The sequence below is a fragment of the Microcaecilia unicolor genome, chromosome 2 (assembly GCF_901765095.1).
Source record: "Microcaecilia unicolor chromosome 2, aMicUni1.1, whole genome shotgun sequence".
In the NCBI taxonomy this organism is placed as follows: domain Eukaryota; kingdom Metazoa; phylum Chordata; class Amphibia; order Gymnophiona; family Siphonopidae; genus Microcaecilia; species Microcaecilia unicolor.
This window is the reverse complement of record NC_044032.1, coordinates 240,332,644-240,349,714: the sequence shown is the minus strand read 5'-3', so window position 1 is coordinate 240,349,714 and position 17,071 is coordinate 240,332,644. Positions and strand designations below refer to the sequence as shown.

The 17,071-nt window shown below is 44.1% G+C and overlaps 1 protein-coding gene across 1 annotated transcript in view; it reads left to right on the top strand.

Annotated features, from left to right (window-relative positions):
* The window catches only part of DOCK8 (dedicator of cytokinesis 8), a 281,419-nt gene extending 270,833 nt beyond the window's left edge, over positions 1–10,586 (top strand). The window contains 3 exon segments of the mRNA XM_030193833.1: positions 1,201–1,307; positions 8,805–8,975; positions 10,212–10,586. Of these exon segments, the coding sequence (XP_030049693.1) occupies positions 1,201–1,307; positions 8,805–8,975; positions 10,212–10,269 (336 nt within the window). The 3' untranslated portion in view covers positions 10,270–10,586.
* The last annotated feature ends 6,485 nt before the right edge of the window (positions 10,587–17,071 follow it).

Below are 17,071 nucleotides of genomic sequence, written 5' to 3'. Positions count from 1 at the left end.
CCTGGGGAACTGAGGAACTGAGTTCAATTCCCACTTCAGGCACAGGCAACTCCTTGTGACTCTGGGCAAGTCACTTAATCCTCCATTGCCCCATGTAAGCCGCATTGAGCCTGCCATGAGTGGGAAAGCGCGGGGTACAAATGTAACAAAAAATACATAAAATAAGGATCTTGGGTAGCATGATAATGATAAAGCATGATAGTAGTATAACAAGCATATATCGTAAGGCAATTCTGGATATTTGTGTAGGAGTTCACATTTGTTGATTTTTGTGGTATACCTTGTTAAAGAGATGGGTCTTCAGTAGTTTGCGGAAGTTAGTGCGTAGATCGTTTTTAAGTTCGGAAGCGCGTTCCAGAATTGTGTGCTCAAGTAGGAAAAAGTTGATGCATGCGTTAGTTTGTATTTTATATTGGGCCTTCTGATGTCTACAGACAGCCCTTTGTCATTCTTCTCCTATGAGTTCCCCATCTAGCTGGTTTTACTGGGTTCATTAACCCCTGGATTCTATATATTGCACCTAGCTTTGGGCTCAATTATATTTGCACATGATCCCGAGATGCACATGCAACTTAATTGGCTAATGAGAATAATTGTCCACTAACAACCAATTGTTGACATTAATTGGCACCAATTAGAATTTGTGTGCACATTTGGCTGTGCTCTATTCTATAAGAAACATGTTGCCCAAATTCCATCATGTGCAACTCAAAATGGGAGTGTGGCCATGGGAGTGTGTCAGGGGCGTTCCAAAACATTACACGTGTTGTTACAGAATACTGGGTCTCTACTTCCAACATTTACACCAAGTTTCAGCAGGTGTAAAAGTGTGGTGCCCAAAGTTAAGGCATGGGAATTGGCTCTAAGCACAATTCTATAAAGGGTGTGCGCCCTTTATAGAATCATACTTCATGCCAATCTTTTCTACCACTCATTTTGTAGCACCATTTCTAGCATCTAGCCCTAATTGCTTACCACTCCACATCTGTTTCAGTAATGAATTATATAAAGTAGGAAAGCTCCCTGGCATTTGTGAATAGCAACTGCCTTTTTTTAGCTGTATTATATAAATGCAATTGTCATCGTAGTTGTTGATAAAACAAACTGGAATAAAATACCCCTAAGAACTCTTGGGATATATGTGTGTAACCTATGCATACTGTCTTTCCTCCATCAATGATCTCCTGTTGTTCCTTCTAGGGGCCACTAGAGGTAGCTCAAGTATTTCTGGCTGAGATTCCAGCAGATCCAAAGTTGTATCGGCATCACAACAAGCTGAGATTATGCTTTAAAGAATTTATAATGCGGTAAGTGTAAGAACATCACTGAGGTCAGCCAGCATTTAGACTAGTGGTCCATTGTGGTGGTCTGTAATATTAGTTGCATTGGATTGTTTATGGGATAGGGGTGAAGAAATGGTTCAACTGTCAGATTGCTGGAAGCTTGTAAAGTCCAAAAGTGCCACTACAAAGAAGGGCTTCAGTTATGCTGCCCTTGCCCCTTTTCACAGCTGGCTTGCCACTGAATGATACTATAAATGAAAGGTATCTGGTCCAAAGAATTTCTGTCTGTCCACTGGGTATGGTTTGAGCATTCTCGTCGTGTTCTAACAGTTGAAAAATACTACCTGCCTGGATCTACAATGGCGGAATAGCGATTCATCTAGGCTTTTCTTACAGCATAGGGGTATGTGTCAAGGTGATAAACATATAGGGGCAATTTTATAACAGGGTGCCCAAATAGAGACACCCAAAGAATGCCTCATAAGCAGTGACATACCTACAGGGCCGGTTTTAGACATGGTGGGACCCATGGCAGAAATTAAAGAGGAGGCCCCTGATCCACAATCCTCCCATCTGCGTTGCTACATGGGCCGGGCATCTCTTCCACTTCTCCCCACCACAGTCTGTCTCCCTCCCTTCCCCTCACCTTGCGGTCTTCTTTAAAATTTTTATTTCCCTTCTCAGAGGGGCCCTGGCGCGGCTGTCGTTTTTCCAGAGATGCACCTTGCAAGACTGCACCCCAGGCTTGAACAGGATTCCTCTGCTCTGGTTGCTGCTTCCAGGCTGGATTCCTCTTATCCACCTGAAGCTCTGTCTCTTCAGTTGCCACTTATAGCGCCAGCAAGTATTCCTTTACTTAGCCTGCATTTATTTCTTTCACTCCAGGAATCCCCCACTGCTCCCAAGGGTCCTGGTGGGGGTACAGGCAACCAAGGATCGCCTGTGCCCCACTGCAATCCCTTTTATTATTTTCCAACTCTACCCTTGATGTCACTCACCACAAGAAACTACTTTATCTCGGCAACTTCTCTGCCAACCCCTCCCCTGGGCTGTCCTCTAACTTTCTCTCCAGCCCACTGGAAAAATCTATCACTGCTGTCTTAGTAATACCCATATACCTCGGGATTCTATATATTGCTCATTAATTTCCACACAGAAATCAAAGCGTATTCTATAACAATGCACATAACTTAGTTCTTTAACTAGCTAATCAGTGCTGTTAATTGGATGTTAAGCAATCTATCAGCACTAATTGGCATTCAGATATACACACACAACTCGTTAAGCGTACTCTGTAAAGTGGTGCACATAAATTCTAAGTTGAAAGGGGGCATGGCATTGGGCGGGACATAGGCATTTCTAAAATCTATGCACATTGTTATAGAATACACCCGCTCTACGCCTAATTTAGGTGTCGAGATTTACGCCAAGTAAAACATGGTGTATATGGCTGTGACTAAATTTGGTCACATGGAGAGGCACTCTGCATATTCTGTATACTGCGTGGAAATTTAAGCTTATTTTTGTTCTGAGTGGAATTTTCAGGCGCCATATATAGAATCTAGCCCATCATGGGGTATTACATTCTCCCCAGTTAAGAAATGATGATTTCTCTGTCAGCATCACAGAAAACGTTCTTTCCCTTTTTCTCAAGGGACAACTTCTTAGGTTTTGTTCTCCCATCCCTTTGGAGCAATACAAACCCCACACAACATTATCTTTTTTCTTTTTTTTTTTTTTTATTATTTTCATTTAATGATTCACACAGCAATGTGATAATACAACTCACATTTGAAATTACAAAAGAAATTCTTTTCAAAAAGAGATGAGGAAACAAAAAACATTTTTTTTCCCGTCCACTACTAAGGAAAAACAATTCCAAGAAAAGGAAAAAAGAAAATTAAAAGAAACATGAGATTATTAATGCACACAAGCTATCTCTAAATTCAGACTCCAGCCTGCAATGTAGGAGGGCATATAACAGTCACTTCAACTCTAGCATCTAGGAAATCTTTAAGCTGTTTAGGGTCTACAAATTGAAATTGTTTACCCTCAAGCATAACAGTACATATACAAGGAAAACGTAAAACAAAGTTAGCTTTCAAGGCTTCTACCCTGGGACGGAGTTCCAAAAAGGCCCTACGTCTCATTTGTGTCGGCCTAGAAAGGTCAGGAAAAATCCTAATTTTGGAACCCATAAACAGATCGTCTAAATGTCTCAGGGAAAGTCTTAACACAGCGTTCCGATCAGGTTCTAGCACAAAAGTGACTAACATTGTAGTCCTGTAGGTAATCACATCCAGTGAACTTTCCAGGAAGGAAGTAAGGTTCATTTCTTCACCCATTTCTCGTCTAGGGGGATCTCCCAATGTCCCCTTAATATTCCAGATGTAATAGGCTTGGGTTATGGGAGGCAATGATTCTTTATCCATTCCCAGAATGTCAATCATATATTTTTTCACCATCTCCGTTGAGGAAATTAAAGGAGATTTGGGGAAATTAAGAAACCGAAGGTTAAGTCTCCGAGACTGATTTTCAAGGTATTCCAAACGTTTGTGTAAGAAATTATTGTCCTTAACCAAAACGGATTCCAAAGACCCCATTTCTTGAATCTTAGTGTCTAATTTTTCAATCTTGGAGGACTGCTGTGCTGTCACCTGTGCCTGGATCAGAACTGCTTCTGAAAGAGTTTTTATATCTTTAGTATTTTCTTTTAACATAGCTTGCATGGAGGAGTGAGTATTATGTACCATATCCCACAGTGACTCTAATGTCACAATAGAGGGTTTACTTATTCCACTCGTTGGCAAAAGGGAGTGTGGTGGGGTCTCGGTGGAAGTAAGTCTATTAACAATAGCTTGTGGTAATACCTTTAAGGCCAAATCGGCCAAAAACGTAGAATCCGGGGTCCCACTCAGTTTTGCCGCTGTCCTCCCCTCTGGCAGCTCCGAATTCACCCCTTCGGTTTCGGATACTGCCTGGTCTGCGGCAAATTGAACACTTCCTGGCTGTGGAGGTTCCCTGCGGTCTTCGGGGCTCAAGGAAACCCCGTCTCCGCTATCCATCGACGTCGTCACGTCGACAATGGCAGAGGGAGTCGATGAACATAGAGGTCCCGGCAGCGTCCTGGGAAACTGTAAGGTAGTTTGCCTCAACATCATCGAAGGTCCAGGAACTGAGGGAGGCTCCCTAACCTTCCCCCTCCGTTTCCCCATCGCTAACGACGGGGCGAGGGAGTCAAAAGAGGAAATAATTCACAGCGTCCTCCAGGAGCTCAAACAGGTGCGTGTGTGCGAAGCGCCATCTTGAAATCCCCCCCACACAACATTATCAACCTTGATATTCCTATCACATTTTTCTCACCAACAATTCACCAGATATCTTCACTCATATATAAGCTAATTTATAATTTAGGTTTTTTATCTTCTCTTCCTTTCTCTTTTTTCTTTCCACTTCATACCACACAGAATCTCCTGCTTAAGGGAGAATCCCCACCCATACCTCCATGCTTTTATTTCTTTTCACTTTTTAACTGTCAACTAGTTTAAGCAAGACACCCATGCATCTGGCAGCCTGGTTAAACTAGTTCCCTTTCTTTAAGCTTGAGCTAGGACACCCAGGTATCCCAAGGGTGGCAACCTGCTCAGAACTTAATTCACTTTACCACATTATTCATTTATCTCACTGAACACTTTTTTTATTTTTCTTTCCCAAATTCATTGCCCATCCATCTTTTTAGGACATTAACTGAGAACCACTTTATTCAACACACAAATCAAACTTGTATTTAACATCATTTATCAGAACTTTTCCTTTCTGCCCCATAAACCACTATACCATAATGCAAACAGTTTCTCAATAACTGTAATTACTTACTTTCATATTCTCAATGGCATTCTTGTATCACAGTTTCCCTTCTTCATCACAATAACCTAATCAGTAACGGTACTTTCAATGATTCAAACAGGGACCGGTGTCCAACTAGTTAGTAGTTCACCCATACCATGAAGGATCGGGTTTTTGAACTATCACTCCCCGATGCAGCAATCTAGCCACACTGGGACTGGGCTCGATGGCAGGAGTCCACAACCTCTACATGGTGCTTGTGAATAGTCTGCCCAATGGCCCAGCTCTTATATTGGGCGTCAAGGTAGTGATTGGTTCAGGGGTCCTCCAGATCATCTGGGTGCCTTGGAGTGAGCCTCATGCGCTGAAGAATAGCCTCTCGCACCCAGATGTCTGTCTGTTCATCTACCGGCAAGTTGTTTCTGGGGCTGTTATGAAGTCAAATGCATAAGAACATAAATGTTGCCATACTGAGACAGACTGAAGGTCCATCATGCCCAGTATCCTGTTTCCAACAGTGACCAATCCAGGTCACAAGTATCTGGCAAGATCCCAGATTTTATGCTACTTATCCTAGACATAAGCTGTGGACTTTCAAAAGTCCATCTTAACAATGACTTATGGACTTCTCTTTTAGGAAATTATCCAAACCTTTTTTAAACCCTGCTAAGATAACTGCCTTTACCACATATCAGGTGACGTCAATAAATAATAATTGTTAAACTGTTCGTGAGCCCTTGTGCCCAGGCCGAGGCTAGGAAGGACCTTGGCCAAGGCCTAGGGTGGACCAAACAGTTGCTAAGCAAAACCTCGGCCACAAAACCCCACACACTCAGGACAAACAACTAGCACCACCAGAAAAGGGATATAGACCACTCAAGCGGGCCTCACGGCTAAACGGGAACCCACTCGTACAGAGTCCAAGCATGCAGGCCTCACAGCTGAACTGGAACCGAGTAACACACTGGGGAAGGGAAAAAGAACAACGAGGGGTCCCAAAAGGGACTGGCGCTCATGCAACGCACACAGCACTAGCTAGTGACACAAGGGAAGGGTGACAGACAAGAAGCTTGCAGGTACAAGCTACAACCAGGGGAAGAGAAAGTCAAGGACAGAATGGGACACAGATTCTATGAGAGCGAAGCTCCCCAGTAACACTCTTGGATGTAACATACAGCACACAAATACACTAGGCTGTGCCACACAGCACCCAAAGGAAAAGGGAAGTCTCTTAAAGGAATGCACAAGGCTGTGCTACACAGCACTCAAAGAGAAGGGAAAGCACTATAGGAATATACAGGACTGTGCCACACAGCACTCAAGGGTATCCACACACAGGAGTACGCAAGGCAGTGCCACAGAGTCATATAACAGATACTAGAGACAAAGGGAAAAACAAGCAAACAGGAAAGCATGCCTTTACGTACACCAAACAGATAAGGGCAATGTTCACAAGAATCAGGAGACAAGCACAGCAGACAAAGCGTAAAAGCAGGCTAAAGGGAAGGGCTGCTAAACACAAGTCAGGGAGAAGCAGGCTTACACTGCAGTTAAAGGATAAAAGCTAACAAAGGGGAAAAACAAACAACGTTCTTACCAGAACTCAGTCAGCACACAGAGACAGAGCAACAGAGCACCCACAGGTGCAGGGAAGCAAGGTAATCAGGGAAACCAGCTTAGCTAGGGAAACAAACAAGCATACGCTGGGAACAACCAGCACACAGAGAAGCTAGGAGCAATGAGAGGAGTAAACAAACTCCCACAAAAGCACGGTGTGCTACTAGCACAGACAGAAAGAGGGTAACAGGCTTTAGATGACAGGGATCAACGCTAAAGCAAGGACTGTAGGGAAAGGTAGGTTTAAATAGATATGACTTCTGACATCTGCTGCCTCAGACATCAGCTCAATTCCTAACAGGTCAATCAGAAGTGAGTCCCAGTCATTCCCCTGCCTGTATAGCAGAATCATAACAATAATTTATTTGCATGTGCTCACATCTGGGAGGACAGAAGTATGGCACATATATTTTATGAATTTGGCTGCATTTTGTATTCTTGTGAGCAGGGGCGTATCTGCGTGGGGCCACAGGGGTCTGGGCCCCCGCAGATTTCGCCCTGGCCCCCCTCCCCGCCGTCAACCCTCCCCCGCTGCTTACTTTTGCTGGTGGGGGGCCCCAACCCCCGCCAGCCGAGGTCCGACCCGCAGTCTCCATATTTCGTCTTCCTCCGTGGCCATGCTGCAACGTGCTTACAACGTGCTGCGACGTCAGACTCCGAACTGGATTCAACGAATCAGCACTGCAGCGTTACTTCCTTGCAGCATGGCCACGGAGGAAGACGAAATATGGAGACTGCGGGTCGGACCTCGGCTGGCGGGGGTTGGGGGGGAGGGAGGCAAAAATGTGCCCCCCCTCTCTGGCTCCGGCCCCCCCTACCGCCGGATTCCAGATACGCCCCTGCTTGTGAGTTTACAGCAAAGCAATGCATGGGCCTATTTTCTGTAAGCTACCCAGTGGCAAAGTGCACAGAACCTTTTGTACCTGTGCAGTGTGAGTGAATTTTAAAAGTGAAAATTACATGTGCAGGTAAATGAAGGGAGCAAATCAGCATGCATTTAAAAAATCTACTTTACATAATAATCCAAACTATAATAACAATGTTAGCTTTCATATTAGGAGTCACCACACAAGGGACAGAAATACTTATTATACCTGAATGTACACCACTTCAAAGACTATATAGCTTGAGTATTGTGTGCAGTTCTGTTCACTGCATCTTAAAAATCTACATTGGAACTGGAAAAGGTACAGAGAAGGGTGACCAAAATGATTAAGGGGATAGAAAGACTCTCATATGAGGAAAGGTTAAAGAGGTTAGGGCTCCTCAACTTGGAAAAGAGATGGTTGAAGGAAGATAAGATAGAGGTCTATAAAATCCTGAGGGGGGTGGACAGGGTAAAAGAAAGGGGTAAACATACAGGTGGATGTCACATGAAGTTACAAGTAGCACATTCAGAACAAATTGGAAAAAAAAATTTAATCAATGCTTAATTAAGCTCTGGAATTCATCGTTGGAGGATATGGTAAAATCAGTTGGTGTAGTGGGCTTGAAAAGATATGAACAAGTTCCAGGGAGAAAGTCCAGAAACCATTCTTAAGCACTGCTTATCCAAAGGGATAAGCAATATGGACTCTATGGAAATCTACCAGGTATTTTGCGACCTGGGCCACTGTTGGAAACAGGATACTGGACTTGATGGACCTTTCATCTGATTTAGTATGGCTGTTGTATATCAGAGGCACTGAAGTGTTTTCAGCAGGAATCCATGTGTATGCAGACCACATGAATATTTATAGCATGAATCTCTTGTGAAATTGTAACGTCATATACACAAAAAAGCCTGTAATTCTTCAAAATTATGTGGGCTAGTTAATTAGGTAGATCACATGCCAAGGTCAGACAGGCTGCTTTTGGCCTACAGGCCATATGTTGGAAGGCCTGTTATAGATTAGGAAATGTTCACTGTACATCTCACAGTGGTACTTTTAGATAAGGGTAGCTCTGTTAGGGAAAGGTGGGATGGACATTGCGTGAGAAGCTGAAAGTGCACTCATAAAAGTTAACTTTGTACTAAACCGGTTCAGATTTGAGGTCTATGTTTGCTTTTTGGCATAGGTGCGGTGAGGCACTAGAGAAGAATAAGAGACTTATCACTGTGGAGCAGCGGGAATATCAACAGGCACTGAAGAAGAATTATAACAAGCTGAAGGAGAATCTGAGGCCCATGATTGAGAGGAAGATTCCAGAGCTATACAAACCTGTAGTGAAAGTCCACAGTGAAACAAGGTACATTTCCTAGAAACACACCATATCCCTTTTATACTAACAAGAGTGGTGCATAAGTTTTCACACCTTTTCCTTCTGTTTATCCTCCCCGGTAAGCCCCTGTCTTTAGACACCTCATGCTTCCTCTGATATTGCTTTCTGTGCTTTTGTTGAGTTGTATGAGAGCAGCTTTGGTAAAGTTATTTCTAGTGCCATCTGATAGCCATACAATACATTTTACTAGCCATAGTAGGCTAACTGCCCCATTAAGGAGATGTCATCTGGTAAGCCAGACTAGCGGACTGCCATGAACTGCCTATACTTCATTGACTCTATGGCCTTGTTACATTTGTGAATATCTGTTGTTTGTTATTTGTATTTTAGGTTGTGTATGTTGTTTTGTTACCCACCTTGGATAAAGGCGGGCTATAAATATAAAACAAAAACATAAGTTCAAATGAAGGGCCTCCAAGCGAGGAGGGGGGGGCAGGAGGCTTCTTTACTACCCATCTTTAAATTTCAGGAGTCAGAGTATGGACAATTGCTTACTTTTTAAATCTTTGCCACACTGTCTCCCACCAGCTCTCTCAAGACGTGCATAAAGGTCTCATCTCCTGCAGTAACAGACATGAAATCCTGTGTCTCTTATCAGGAGGCTTCAGCCAGGCAGCAGGAGATAAGGCCTTCATGCGATTCTCCAGCTGCCACAGTTATAAAGCAATAATGTGGAGACAAATATGGGGATATGGTAAAGTACTGAGCAAAATCAGAATAATGGTAGCCCTAGATGTTAGCAGGAAAGACTAGAATAGGAAACACAGTCTTCACTAATTATTTCCTCTGTGACTTGTTGTCCTCTTAGGATCCTGCATATGCAGAATATAAATGAATTTAAAATCAATAGTTAAAAACAGTAAGGCTTCTTCGGGATCTCAAGGCACAGAAGTGACTGGTGGTCACTGACAAGTAATGCCCTGGCTCCTCTGCCTCTTCAGAGACTGTTGGCTTCCTTTCCACAGTGCCGCAAACACATTGCCCATGATGCTATTGTCCCCCAAACCTCAGGCTCACTCCTTGAAAAAGTATATTATGTATTTGAGATCCTTTTGTAGGTGTCTGTATCTTAAGCATGGCAGCAAATGTATCAGGCAGATCGGAATCACCCTTTACCTTTGGCACATCAATGTTAGCCTGCCCCTGGTGATAGATCAATTGTCTTTTCTTATTTTGTATTGCTGTTTTTTTTTTCTATTTCAGAGACTCATTTAGATCTAGCTTTAAAAAATATGAAAGCCAATCTTCCAAGAACAGTTGAGAAATGATGTCCTCAAGCCCAGCAATGATGGTTTTCTGTGGCTTGTTCTTGGAACCAAATGTTACACGCATCAGGCAAGAAGCAAGGTTCTTCCCGGCCTTCCAAAGCATGACGTTCAACACCAGTAAGAAGCTGAAATCACCCAACCCCGCAACGAAAATATACAATGGGATTTTTTATTTTTATTTTTTTACCATGTCTGTTTGGTGACAACAGACTTAGCTGCTCTTAATATTTTAAGGGGATTTTTTTTTTACCACAAAATGTTGTTTACAGAATCTTCAGTAAAAGAAAAATAAACTTGCTAAACTTTTGGACTACTGGCTGGGTCTATGCTGAACTGCTTTTGGTTTAGCCTTAGCTACTTGCTTGCATTCTGTGACTGTCTGACGTAGAGTGCTTGCAGGACAGACCAGAACCTGCATCGCTTCGTGGAAAGAAAGCGACCACCTCCGAAAGAGGCCTCTCTTCCTACAATCATGACATTTCTATATCTGAACGTGCTCTGATAGGTTCAAAACCATGTCTCCATGGGTGGAAGGGAAAGTTACACATTTCCTTCATTGAAGCTGTAAATATTTCGTCTGTGGTTGCTTACTCAGGAAAGTGAAATTTTAATATTTGTTAACAAAGTGCCATTTTTACCAAACTCTTAATGTTGAAGTTTTAGCTTTTTGTTTTTGTGTTTGTTTTTTTTTTGGGGGGGGGGGGTCAAATATGATGGGGACGCTGCAGTAGGTAACCAGATGAACCATACTAAAGCCACAGTCCCACGTAATGTTTTTCTACTTTTGTACCAAACAAAATGCTGGAAGGGGCCTTTGTATTTTTAAAGAGTAAAGGGGCCTTTTTATTTTCATAGAGCTGCATGTCTGCTCTGCCATTGAGTAGCACTGAGGATTAACCATAATGTCCTTATCATCCAGCTAGACAAGTCCATATCACTGGGTTATACCTCCTCGACCAGCAGATGGAGGTAGAGAAAAACAAGTTGTGGTGACATCACAGTATAGGTGTAGCCTGGAGCTAGTCAGTATTTCTCTACCTCCAGCAGATGGTGCAGGTTGGACTCTTCCCTCTGAATAGAGCTGTAAGTAAATCATAATATATTCCCTCTCCCTTTTCTCTCAGAGTCTATACATTTAGAACAGAATTTTCCATCCTATCTACTATCATTGCCAAGAGAAGTAAAACCCCTCAAGAAGGGTTGTTAGTAGGTAGCATTTCCACAGAGCTTAATCACCAATACCAAAAAATGGAAGCAGTCTGTGGTTTTCTCATTTCAGCAAACTGTAGATGACATGGGATTGGTAGGATGCATTGCAGCTTGACCCAGTGTCCGTTGGTGGAATTTCTTAAATTCTGTTTCTCTGCATTCTAAAACATTTAGGCCTTTTCCTGTTGGAAAAGCACATGACTGCAGATCTCTGAATGGAATGACAGAAAAAGGAAGAAAACTAGGGCTGAAAGTGTGTCCACATTTGATCCTGGGATCAAATAACATCAACGTGAGGTAACTGTTTCATTAAGGGACGTGGACGGGCATAATCGAACGGGGCGCCCAAGTTTTCATGAGGGCGTCCTCACAGGACGGCCCCATAAAGGGGCGGGGCAACCTGTATTATTGAAACAAGATGGACGTCCATCTTTCGTTTCGATAATACGGTCGGGGATGCCCAAATTATGAAATTTAGGTCGTTCTTGGGTTGTTTTTGAGATGGTCGTCCCCAGTTTTCGGCGATAATGGAAACAGAGGACGCCCATCTCAAAAACAACCAAATCAAAGGCATTTGGTCGTGGGAGGAACCAGCATTCGTAGTGCACTGGCCCCCCTCACGTGCCAGGACACCAACTGGGCACCTTAGAGGGCACTGCAGTGAACTTCAGAAATTGCTCCCAGATGCATAGCTCCCTTACCTTGTGTGCTGAGCCCCCCAACCCCCCCCCCCCAAAAAAAAAAACCCACTTCCCACAACTGTACACCACTACCATAGCCCTAAGGGGTGAAGGTAGGCACCTACATGTGGGTACAGTGGGTTTCGGGTGGGTTTTGAAGGGCTCACATTTACCAGCACAAGTGTAACAGATAAGGCGGATGGGCTTGGGTCCGCCTGCCTGAAGTGCACTGCACCCACAAAAACCTGCTCCAGGGACCTGCATACTGCTGTCAGGGAGCTGGGTATGACATTTGAGGCTGGCAAAAAAAATTTTAAAATCTTTTTTTTTTTAGGGTGGGAGTGAGTTGGTGACCACTGGGGGAGTAAGGGGAGGTCATTCCCGATTCCCTCCGGTGGTCATCTGGTCAGTGTGGGCACCTTTTTGAGGCTTGGTCGTAAAAAAAAAATGGACCAAGTAAAGTTGACCAAATGCTCATCAGGGACGCCCTTCTTTTTTCCATTATCACCAAGGACGCCCATCTCTTACGCACGCCCCAGTCCCGCCTTTGCTACACTGCCGACACGCCCCCGGGAACTTTGGTCATCCTCATGACGGACTGCAGTTGGGGATGCCCAAAATCGGCTTTCGATTATGCCAAGTTGGGCGACCCTGAGAGAAGGATGCCCATCTCCCGATTTGTGTCAAAAGATGGGCGTCCTTCTCTTTTGAAAATGCCCCTGGTAGTCATCATTGTGGGCTACCTAAGACAAGTTATTTCACCCCTAAATCCTGCTCTTTTAGTATATGTCCCATTTGATTCAATGAGACCTAGTTATCAATAACTGAAGGTAACAGTAAAATAAAATGTCTTAATGGTAGTCCACATTGATAGCTTCCCTCCTCAGTCTCACGCATTGCTGGTAGCTATCACTGGATGCAGGGTGTCTGCCTTTGGAAAGTGTAGGCCTTTTGAGACTTGGGACAGATGAACATTTGAAGGATTTGAAATAAATTGTTAAGGCTGCAAGAACCTTTCAAACTTTCTCTGACTTTTTTTTAGAACAAACTATCTCAACCTTCTCCTTAGTTCCATGTCCAGAAGAGCTGTCATATGGGGCCTGAAAATTACCCTTTCCGAACATAGGGAGATCATATTTAGTGCCAACCCCAATCCCCCTGCCCAAATTTCATTATTCCTTCCTCCCATATCTGAGTTGTGCTTTGATTGCAGAGCTGCATAGGGTGACCTTGCACCTAGCTGCTATCAGAAATAGCCTGAACCTCAGTGGGCATGGAGACATTGAGAGGCAGGGCCGCCGAGACGGGGGGACAGGGGGGGCAAAATTCCCGGGGCCCGGGATCAGCTGAGAGGAGCGCGTCTGTGTGGGCCGCGCACGCCGGAGTCAGAAGATAGCACTTCTGCTGGCGGGGGTTCGGGTGGAAGGGGCCCGGCCCGGTGGCGGAGGCGGGTGGGACTGTGGCGCCGGGCCCCCCTCAGGGGGGGCGGCGACAACCTGGGGGCAGTGGGGGCGGGCCCGGGGGCGGCCTTGTCCCGGGCCCAGTCTCTCGGCGGCCCTGTTTAGAGGGCATGTTTTTCCTTTCTGCTTGGATTACCCCACTTCAGGCTTTATAAGGAACAACTTTGAAGGTTTGTTGCACCCACCCTGTAATTTTTCATTCTGTGTGCACTTTCATAAGTAGACCCAAAACAACTGGAGACATACAGGGCCAGATTTCAGTAAATGGCACGCAAAGTTAAGTGCCATTAAAATCTGCGCTAAGGACTAGATTCTATATATCACACCTAAAAGTTTGGTGCCAAAATAAAATTCACAGGCGTATTCTATAAATTATGCTTTAATTCAGGCATACTTTATAGAATAAGCATACATTTCCGCACGGTTTATAGAATACGCCGAGTGCCACTCCATGCGAATAAATTTAGTCACGGTCAATTACACCAAGTAAAAGCTGGTATAAATCCCAATGCCTAAATTAGGTGCAGAGCGAGTGTATTCTATAACAAAACAATGTGTATAGATTTTAGAAATGCCCATGACCCGCCCATTTCACACTCACTTTTCAATTATGCGACTTATATCTATGCAGGGGCATAGCTACGTGGGGCCACGGGGTCCTGGGCCCCCGTAGAATTGGCCCTGGACCCCCTGCCAATGACCCTCTCGACCCCCCCCCCCACTGCCAACCCTCCCCCGCCATCACCGTCGGCTACCTTTGCTGGCGGGGGACCCCAACCCCCTGCCAGCCAGTCCTCTTCTCGTTGCTGGGCTGATCTGCAAGGCTTCGTTCTGTTTCTGTGAGTCTGACATGCAGGACGTCAGACTCACAGAAACAGAACGAAGCCTTGCAGATCAGCCCAGCAACATGGCCTCCCCAGAAGGACTTCGGCTGGTGGGGGTTGGGGGTCCCCCGCCAGCAAAGGTACACGACGGCGGCAGCGGAGGAGGGTTGGTGGCAGCGGGAAGGGGGGTCGAAAGGGTTGGCGCCGGGGGGGTGTCAAAGTTGGTGGTGGTGGCAGCGGCAGGGGGTGTTAAAAATGGTGGGAGGGGGGTTGGCGGCACCGGGGGGGGGGCTAAAATGTGCCCCCTCACCTCGGGCTCTGGACCCCTCTCCCACCAAAGTCTGGCTACGCCCCTGTATCTATGTGCACCACATTGCAGTATATGCTTAGCAAAATTCTAATTAATGCTGATAACTGGTTAACGTCCGATTATCAGTGCTAATTAGCTTGTTAACTAATTAATTTATGCGCATTGTTATAGAATATGCTTAGATTGCCACACAGAAATCTCAGCACAATATATAGAATCCTGGGATAAGCGTCAATTCTATAAAGGGAAATTGGACGTGATATATTTATTTATTCAGAACATTTGTATCCCACCATAGCAGGCTCTATGTGGCTAACAACATACCGCCTTTCTGTGGTTTTTGCAACTACATTCAAATCGGTTTACATAGTATATACAGCTACTTATTTGTACCTGGGGCAATTGAGCTGTAGGGATCCCCAAGATCAAGGGCCACTGCACTAACCATTAGGCTACTCCTTCACTAAAGGTCACTTGATGCTAAGCAACCATTATAGAATAGCGCTTAGCATGGATTCCCACACCAAACATTGGGCATGAGGTGTTATGGCTGCCAAAAGCTGCTGTAAATCCTGGCCCTCAACTGATGGCATTTGGGCACAGAAATCTAAGTATTATGTAAAATTACGCCTAATTTCTTTAAATGTCTCTGACCCATTCATGACCCTCCCATGGCCACACCTTCTTTTGAGTTCCGCACTGTAAAATGTAGGCACTCTCAGTGTTATAGAATAGTGTACAGACAGGTCCATGCATAACTTCTAATTAGTTAGTGCCAATTAACTCCAATACATGATTGTTAGCACCTAATTGACTAATTCGTTTCTAAGCGCATCCGGGAAATTTTGGTGACCTATATAGGATCCAGGGGTTTGAGTTTTGCTAAAGTCCAGAATTTTACTGTGCTCCCAAATCACCAAATAATTTTTAACAATAATTTAGAAATGGTAAAATAGCAGAAGTCACATGACATTACCATCTTGTTTGGCAGACTGGATGGACCATGCAGGTCTTTTTCTGCCGTCATCTACTATGTTACTATGTTATTACAAATCTAAATTCCACATGCATGGTACCACTTACATTCTCCCTATTAAAATCAACATGCGTGAGCATCATTTCTTTCTGCCTGTCCAAATAAGTCCAGTATGGATCCCACAGTAGGTTGGTTTTTTTGTCTTGGATTTCAACAGGTCTGCTAGTTTTCTAGGGCAATAGCTTCTTTAACCTGAATACGTCATTGTATTGAAGTACAAACTTACAATAAGTAGCTTTGCTGCTTAACACATTATTGCCAGACTGATTAAGCTTCTAGCCAGTCACAAAGACCATTGTCTCCCAGCCCTCCAACAAAGCACTGGAAAGGTAAAGACAACTATTTGCAGTTCCCCCTGGTTTTGTGCCAGAATTCATGCACTGCCATCTAGAAATTTTGTTTTCATGTTTATTTTAAATGTGTTAACTGCTGTGTTAATATATGGTATTGTATTCTTAATCACACATCATGTGTTCCATTACTGTGGCTGCTTTTTGTGATGTAAAACAAAGATCATCCTTTAGAATTAATAGGGTGATCTTCTCACATATTCAGGTTACTTAAGCATTTCAAAAGAATAGCTTGTCTGAACTTTAAAGTCAGAACACCAGGAAAGAAGGAAACCAGAACTCTGCAAATCCCACAATGTGGAAAGCATAGGGAAGTGGCCAAAGGATGCACAATGGACAAGATCTATTAAAGAACTGTTTATTCAGAAGATGACCCTATATGACCAGATTACAGCAACCCACCTGTGTCAGGCATCTAAATCTTTCAAGCCTTAAAAATTCCTAAGATTATGTCATAAATAAATGACTGGAACAAACTTTAAAAGTGGCATTCAAAAGTTCAGCACAGTCCTGATAAGAGAAACTGCTTAGATTGTCTGAGCTTTAAGGTCTTCTAAAAAAGAATGAAAGAAAAATATTTTCATACCTGATGATTAGGCTTCTTGAAATTTCATGCAGACTAGCCCAGATCATGAGATTCTCCTCCCAGTCAGCAGATGGTAGCAGAGCTAGGGGAGTCTTTTACTAAAGATTAGCTCGAGTTATCTGCAGCAGGACCCTTAGGAATAAAATGAGCCCTGCTGCAGAGTGGAGGAGTGGCCTAGTGGTTAGGGTGGTGGACTTTGGTCCTGAGGAACTGAGTTCAATTCCCGGCACAGGCAGCTCCTTGTGACTCTGGGCAAGTCACTTAACCCTCCATTGCCTGCCACATTGAGCCTGCCCTGAGTGGGAAAGCGTGGGGTACAAATGTAATTTAAAAAAAAAAA